Raw genomic sequence first — 8,558 nt, 5'->3', positions numbered from 1 at the left:
TAAGTTTTTAAATTTTTCTAACTAGTAGATGTGGTAACATAACTACATCTTGAAGGATTTAACTTTTGAAGTTTTTATCATTATCTTTTGCTTTTTACAAAACGAAAAAGACGACACGGGGGGGGGGGGGGGAGGGGGGTAGGATTTGAAAATTGCACAATTAGTACCGGTTTGTGGCACGAACCGGTACTAAAGGTCTGAACCCCATTGGTACCGGTTCGTGGCACGAACCGGTACTAATGGGCACATCAACCGGGACTAAAGGTCTCATTTGAACCGGGAGTAATGCCTGTATGGTGCCCTTACCGCTCGAACCGGGACTAATGCTCACATTAGTCCCGGTTCGTAACGCAACCAGGATTAATGTTTTTTTCTGGCCGAACGAAAGCCCTGTTTTCTACTAGTGGAACTAATCACTCGGTCTGATTTACAACCCTGAACTATGAAACCGGTTGAAATACACCCTGAACTAACTACGTATAGGAGGTCCAAAACTCAAACCTTGGTCTCGGTTTTGTGTCCGTCAAGCGGTTTTGACCAAAGTCAACACCGACTGGACTGCTGACTAGGCACCCAGGAAATAAAAAATAAAAAAAACTTCTCTCTCCCTCCTATCTCTCTTTCTCTTTCTCCGCCACCGGGTACTGTGGATGCCCATACCTTGCTACTAGTATTGCTGCTGCTGCCTGTAGAAAGTGAAGTGATGAAGAATAGACAGTTGTATTGATTCTGTGTACATTTATACAGAGATTACACACGCATCACAGCTACCCTAACTAACTCAGCTATGAACAGGATAACCACCCATGCAGATCGTGGGCAAACAGATTTTGGCTGAATTTCAGCCATCTTGGGTTGGGGCGAAATCTTATCTTTCGGCCAAAATTGCCAACTTTGGACAATTTTTAGTCAAATTTTGATCAAATTTCAGTTGCTTTCTTTTGAAATGGTCGAAATTCAGCCATCTCGACTTGGGGTGAAAAAAAATCTCAAACCGAAAATCAAAACGTTGCGTGGTAGAAGGAGGAGGCGGCAGAGAGAGCCATGCGACTCGCGGCAGAGCAGAGCCATGCAACCCGTCACTTGGCGGGGTTCCTCATCTCGTCCTTGTCCTCCTCCTCCCCTGATGACAACACAACAACAACATGATGGATGATGACTTCAGTTGTTTTATCTTCTACACTTCCGCTTCGGTACAACCCCCCCCCCCCCCCCCCCACCCCTAAACACATCAATGGATGAGATTTATCCATACCCCTTCATTAGAAAGGGCAGGATGGCCTTTTTTCTAAAATACGTCGCCCGCCCGCCGATATGTATACGCCGTACGCCTATTGGGCCGGCCCATTGATGACGGCTGTAGGGGGTGTGGTGTTCACGGGATGTAAAAACTCATAAAAGAAATAGGAATCGAACCAAGGACCTCTTGCTCGTGTGGTTAAGAGGCATACCACTTGAAGGACGGAGGGAGTACAATGTTTGTGAAAAGTAAAAAGCATACGGATTTAAGAATTACTCCGTCCGGATTTGTTGGGCAGTTTTTGGTATTGAATCTGCTCAATTAGAGAGCAGGATTGAAGGATATTAACTATCATAAATTAATTGCCAAATTGCCTCGCATCTCCCATTGCTCTCGCATGCATTGCTTTTTTTCCTTACCATGCGCATATATATTGGCTGCATGGCCCATGGCCCAATCATAGCGCAACTTTCGCTTAACAATTTGCAATGACTAACAAATTTCCTATTAATTCAGGCCTAGGGAATAGCAACCTGCCTTACAAAAACGGACTTCCACCGGTGGCTTTCCAGCCTAAAAATCCCGTACAGAGGTAACACCAACGCAGAATTCAGACACCTTTTCAAAAGAATTAACATTTCTTCGAAATTCTTAAAAAATACAATAATTTTCTAAAATTCAATAAATTTTTTAATAACTTGCACACATTTTGAAAAATTCACTTTTTAAAAAGCATGAACATTTTTCGAAAATTTTGAACAATATTTTTTAAAAGCATGAACATTCAAATTTTTTAAAGAGATATCTTAGTTCAAAATGTTAAGATTTTTTTTTCAAACAACATTTTTAATAATTTTAAAGAGAGATATGAAGCATGCAAATTTTGAAGAACCAAAAATTTGAACAATTTTCTGAACATGAGGGCTTTCGTTTTGGCCTCTTATGTGGCAAATGTAGTCTTTTGAATTTTCACGCCGATTTTTTTAGTGTTTCTAAAACTGATTTTGTTCTATTATATTCTGGATTTTTGTTTCTTTTTACTATTATTGTTTCCTCTTTTTTCAAATGCGTGAAATTTTCATAAATTTGAAAATGGTTGTGTTTCCAAAAAAAGTTCATGTTGATCGATAATGCCAAAAATCGTAAATAACAGAAGCACCCATTTTTTGACAATTTTCAAGAAATGGCTAGCACATAAAAAAATGTGCATGTTGATTTATAATGACAGAAATTGCAAATAATAGAAGCATTAAAATTAGAAAAAAAAACTATATGCTCATGAATGCATTTGTGTGGCTAGTGTGGCCCACTCCTCTGAACTAGTGATTTTTTGGACTATGGATAAATGATCCTAACTTCTTGCAGCTGCACGGACATATGATGTATCAATGCCAGTTTGAACGACTTCCGACATTGTTTGCACGTTGTGATACATCCAGCCATTTAGCGATCCTTTTTCACCGAGAAAACTCTAGAAAATGCAAAAGTTATCAAAAATTCGAAAAACTTGGCATGATGTCTCGAATTGGTCATAGAAGCTGGCGGAAAAAATTTGAGGCCATTTGACGGATGTCAAAAAACAAAATGCTTTCAAACGGACCCTTCTGGTCTATCCAAACACCCTCTGTTGAACATTGTCTATTTTAAGACATCATTGAAATGATCACAACTTTTGCAAGTAGGTGTGCATGCCCATGGCAGACATCCTTGCCTGTTTTGAACGACTTTCAACACCGTATGCAAGTTGTGACATGTCCGGCCATTTATCAGTATTTTTTAACCAAAAAAACCCCCAGAAAGTGCAAAAATTGTCGAAAACAAAATCAACTTGGCATGGTGCCTTGAATTGATCATACAAGCACATAAAAAAAATTGGGCATTTCAAGGATATAGAGAAACAACATGCTCCCAAACAGAGCCGTCTAGCTTACCTATACACCCTCCGTTGAACATGGCCTATTTTTTGGACATTCTTGAAATGGCCCCAATTTTTGCCAGCAGACGGGCACACCCATGGTAGGCATCCATGCCAGGTTTGAACGACGTTTGACAATATATGCATGTTGCTGCACGTCCGGTCATTTATCAACTATTTTTCATCGAGAAAACTACAGAAAATGTAAGAATTGTCAGAAGGTTGAACAACTTGGAATGGTGCTTTTAATTGGTCACATGAGCTCGTGGAAAAGTTTTGAGGTCATTTGAGGGTGCCCCAAAAAACATGCTCTCATACGGATCCTTCTGGCATCCGAACACCCTACGCTAAAGATGGTCTATTTTTTCATATAAATGAAATGACCCCAACTTTTTCCATCTGACGGGCGTGCCCATGGTAGACATCCATGTCAGGTTTGAATAATTTTCAACATTGTATACAAGTTGTGTCACTGTCAACCATTTATCAGCCATTTTCACCAAGAAAACTCTAGAAAATGCAAGAATTGTCGAAAACTCGAACAACTTGGCATGGTGCCTTAATTGGTCATATAAGCTCGTGGTAGGCATCCATTTGAAGTTTAAACGATTTCTGACATTGTATGTACGTTGCGTCACATCCGCCATTTATCAGCCATTTTTCACCGATAGACTCTAGAAAATGCAAGATTTATTGAAAACTCAAACAACTTGGCATGATGCCTTAAATTTGTCATATAAACTCATGGAAAATATTTGGGGTCATTCGATGGATGGAAAAAGAGACGCCCTTCTAGCCTACTCGAATACCCTGTGTTGAACATGGTCTATTTTTAGACATGCATAAAATGACCATAACTTTTGCCAGCTGGTGGGTATGCCCATGGTAGACATTCATCACAGGTCTGAAGGAAAAAATATATAAAATCATAATTTAAGCAGGTCCTTAAAACTATTATTTTAAGTTTTTAAAATAACTAATAAATACACAGGGATAAAATTAAAAACAACAAATGTTTTTTAAAGCATTTATTAATTATTTCATGGGAAGAATTTAAAATCATAATTTAAAACATTTGTCTAAAACTGTTATTTTGGTATTTCAAACAATATTTCAATTATTTGTAACTGGTTTCAAAAAGAATAATAAAGTTCAAAAAGGAGAAAAAATAACCAATGAAAAAAGAGAAGACTAACAAATAATCAGAAAAAAAAATGTCTAGGCCTTGGCTCAACTATCGCTCTGCCAGGTGCACGTTGGGAATTTCTAAAACCGTTTGCATTTTTGAAAATTGTTCACGTTTTGGTAAAATGTTTCGACATATTAAATTTTTTATGTCATATTTTGTTTTCAAAATTTAAAAAGTGTTTATGTTTTCACATTTTGTACATAATATAAAAAAGGTTCAGGAATATAAAAAATGTTCATGCTTTTCAAAAAGTAAGTTACAAAAATTCTTATTTTCATTTCTTGTTCACAAATCAATAATAGTAATAATTTCCAAAAATGTTCCTCCTTTCAAAAATTCTTCACAAATCTATTTTTTTACTTTTCCAAATTCTGATCGGAGTTTCAAGAAATGTTTATTTTTTGTAAACAAATCATGTTTACTTTTGTCTCACATGGACTTTTTTTTAGTGGAGGCACTGCAATACAGGCAGCCAAACAGAGCACACCGCACGAGCAGGGGAGGAGGGTTTTAGACGTGGTAGCTATACATGCGGTGGCTTGGTCAGCGATGGTTGCACACCCGTCGTCGCCGCCGCCGGAAGTTTATCTCCTTCCCTCTATCTCGCTAACACAAACCGTAATGGTCACTTATTAATCTCTTCTCTCGTCGACTACCACCCTACTCTGGCAACCACTTCCATTTCAAAGTCCAGCTCCAAACTCCTCTTCCAAGCGGCGCTTGAGCTCGGCGGCCGGTCAGCCATGGCTTCCCACCCATCGTCGCCGCTGCCGGAACACCCTATACCACCCGCTCCCAGTCCCACCACCATAAGTGACCTCGGCGACGACCAGCTCCAAGAGATCCTCATCCGCCTTCCAGACCTCCCCAGCCTCGCCTCTGCCGCCTTCACCTGTCACGCCTTCCTCGGCGCCGTCCGCTCGTCCCGCGCCTTCCGCCGCCGCTTCATCGCGCTCCACGCGGCCCCGCTCCTCCCTCGCTTCCTCTCACACACAATAACTGCCCTCCCGGCCTTACGGCGCCCCTCCGCCAGATTCACTCTCCTCCAAGACGATGACACTTCCGAGTGGGACTGGGTGGTCGATTTCTCCGATCCTTCGATTGCCTACAACGGCTCCATGGCCATCAAACACCGGAGCAGCAAGCAGGGAGTTCGGTACAACCCCCAAATGATGGCCCTGTTTCTCCGCCCCAAGGAGCACCACGACATGCCCGCCGGCACCACCCTTGGGTTCCACACATTCTCCTGCGAAGAGGATCAGAAGCCGTCCCGTGTGGTATGTGTCCGTCACGACTACTCACGGCCTTGCGCACGCGTCGCTGTCTTCTCATCCGACACCATGGAGTGGCAGATTTTCCCGGAGATCGCGACGCTGCTGCCTCAGGGCTTCAGGAGCACAGCTAGCACCGTGCTGGATGGGTTTATATGTTGGCAATGCGAGTCCATTACCGGGCTGGCTGTCAGCGAGTACATTTTCGTGCTCAACACAGACACATATCAGTTCTCCCGAATGGATCTGCCGCCGCCCTTGAGAAAGGTACATCAAACATTTCAGATTGGTCAGATCAACGATGGGAAGCTCTGTATCGTAAATGAGAAGGAATGCACGTTTAGCCTTTGGATCTGGACAGCCAGCGATGACGGCATCGAGAGATTTGTGCTGCACAAGACGTTCCCGTTGTACACTCGCTTTATGGATGTCACCAACTGTTCAGTCAAAGATACAATCTCAGTGCGGCTTATGACGGTTTTCAATGGCTTTTTGTACTTTGCAATTCGCCCATGCAGAAATTACGTGCATCAGTTCAAATCCCCTGAGTGGTTCCTGTCCTTGTCTCTGGAAACAGCGGAGCTGAAGCAGCATCTTAAAAATAGAAAGCGGCCTGTCTTCCCGGTCCATCCCTACTCGGTCTGGCCTCCTTTTATGAAATACATCTCGGTAAGCCAGTCTATTCTTGTGTGTGACCATGATACTAAATTAAGGATTCCCTCTTATGTTTGGTCCATAAATTGTATCCAATGATGTGTGATTATATTGCTATAAAGATATGCTATCGGTTTTAGTCAAAGTAACTCGTAGTAGAGGACCTAGCATTGCTATTCAACTCTTTGTCTTAATCTCTTGAACCCAAGAGTGGATGTGTTTTTAATCATCGAATCTTAAACATTCATTTCTTTTATTAAGTCTGAACACTATTTCTATTCTTCAATAAAATAAATATAATGTTAACATGATTACAATTGGATAGAGGAGTTTGTATCCTATAGATATTGCACTCTAGGAAAAATATACGTCGCCTTGTGTTTGTATCCAAAGGTTTCTAATTAGGGGTGTTTTTTCGTGAGGATTCTAATTAGGGGTGTTAAATCCAATTAAACATTCACCACTCATTAACTCCATAAAAACTTAACATTATTTTTTATTCCATTATGTTAGTTTGATTTGTAATTAAGACACTCAAATCTGATTAATAACCGTTGTTAATTACATCAAATCTTAACTGTTACTTTTTCAATTGCTTTCGTATTATGGTTATAATAACAGTAGATTGTAAAGGTTCTAGATGGCAGTGGTGTATCAGTAATTTATTTCACTTTCATTGCTTCTGTAAAAGCTAGATAAAATGATTAGAATCGCCAGAATCTATTGCCTTGCACATATTTTCTCTGCACAAAAACTTGCATTTTTATTTACACGGAATTTCCTTTTTGTCATAGGAGGATTCAAAATCTGAGGTTACTGGAAACAGTGTCGAAGATGGTTCTGAGATCACAGGAAAGGATTCGTCTGTCCTTATAAAAGCTTTACGATCATATAAAGAAGCTTTGATCAAGGATGGCGATGCAAATGTTGCAGAGATAGAGGCCTTCTCGCTTTGCATTGACATTGAGGACGAGAAGAACTCTCTTGTGAGGAAAATCATGGCTCTAGATGAACTGTTAAGAACTGTGAGAGATCTTGTCTTAAGGGCGGGTGCAGACCCTGAATTCGCAGACTGTGAATTCTACAGACAGAAGAGCAAAAAAGAGAGCTGGTGGAAAATGTGCAAGGGAAAGTTACGGAGAGGTTTCTGCGCTAGCTGATTAAGCCTATCCATCAGGAGCAAGTCAGTTTTTCTTGCATTGGTACTTCAGGTTTTAGGTTCTGTGATGATGGTGCTAGGTTTTTGAATAAACACTGATGGTTGTGACCATCATCAGTATTCGGTATGACTGGTTGGCAGGAGACTTTTTCTAGAAGTGCATTTATGTACGTTAGCTTTCGTCAGCTTATCTTTCCATTTTCTTTTAGAAATGCATCTATGTGCGAGCGAGTTTGAAGATCATATTAAGGCGTGTGGCCATTCTCTGTTGCATAATAACTGTAATATGGTAACTTCCTTAGATTTTCCTTACACCGTGATGCTTGTAATGTGAAATCATAACCGCATTGCTTTTTTATACAAAATGACCAAAAGATTAATGTGCTATCCACCTGCCGGCTGATTGTTGACAAAGATCGGCAGGGTCGAGAACCATTGGATGAATGTGATCAAGCGGCCACCTGCCAGCTGCTGCAACATAGGTGACATGGCAATCTGACTGCAACATCAGTCATGTTGTAATCCGGCTGCAATATCAGTCATGTTGCAAATCCTGAGCCGAACGAGCAGCTTGTCAGCCGCAAGCAGGACGGTGACCGCCAACCGTGTTGTGTGGCGCTGCTACGGGGCGGCGAGGCGCTGCTTCTGCAACTTGGCCGCTGCTGTGGTAAGGATGGACATGACAACGTGGCGTTGCAGTACCGGCGCGCATGCAGCAGCACACCGTCCCCAAGCGCGGGCTTGCAGCGGCATGTCGTACTCGAGCGTCGGCTGTAGCATCGAGTAGTTTGCGGTAGCCGCGCATAGCTGACAGCAGCATGCTTGTAGCAGTTGATGTCGGGTGCTTTGTGAAAACCTAACAGACATAGTCGATGTTAGGGTATTTTCAGGGGAAACTTATTAGGGGATTTTCCCTGAAAGTCTGTTAGATGAGAGAAATAGTGAATTGAGTTGTGCTGCACACTAACTTCTTGAGGTACGACACCTTGAGATTATTATACGCAAGGTTTAGTCGTAGTAGGCTTAGTAGCTTTCCAAAACTAGGGATTTCTCCACTATTATTTGATAAATCTATCAGTACTAGGCTACTAGCACAAAAGCAATGCAAGCGTACCACATACACTGGTTGC

At 41.5% G+C, this 8,558-nt stretch overlaps 1 protein-coding gene across 1 annotated transcript; it reads left to right on the top strand.

Annotated features, from left to right (window-relative positions):
• Window positions 1-5,087: 5,087 nt before the first annotated feature.
• On the top strand, window positions 5,088-7,429 carry LOC147986849 (uncharacterized). Its single transcript, XM_087540175.1, has 2 exons — window positions 5,088-6,284; window positions 7,064-7,429. Exons 1-2 carry the CDS (start codon window positions 5,088-5,090, stop codon window positions 7,427-7,429), a joined length of 1,563 nt encoding a protein of 520 aa, XP_087396301.1.
• The last annotated feature ends 1,129 nt before the right edge of the window (window positions 7,430-8,558 follow it).

Source organism: Triticum urartu, chromosome 2A (assembly GCF_056163025.1).
Source record: "Triticum urartu cultivar PI428250 chromosome 2A, HENAU_Tu73, whole genome shotgun sequence".
Taxonomy (NCBI): domain Eukaryota; kingdom Viridiplantae; phylum Streptophyta; class Magnoliopsida; order Poales; family Poaceae; genus Triticum; species Triticum urartu.
This window is presented reverse-complemented; position numbering and strand designations above follow the sequence as displayed.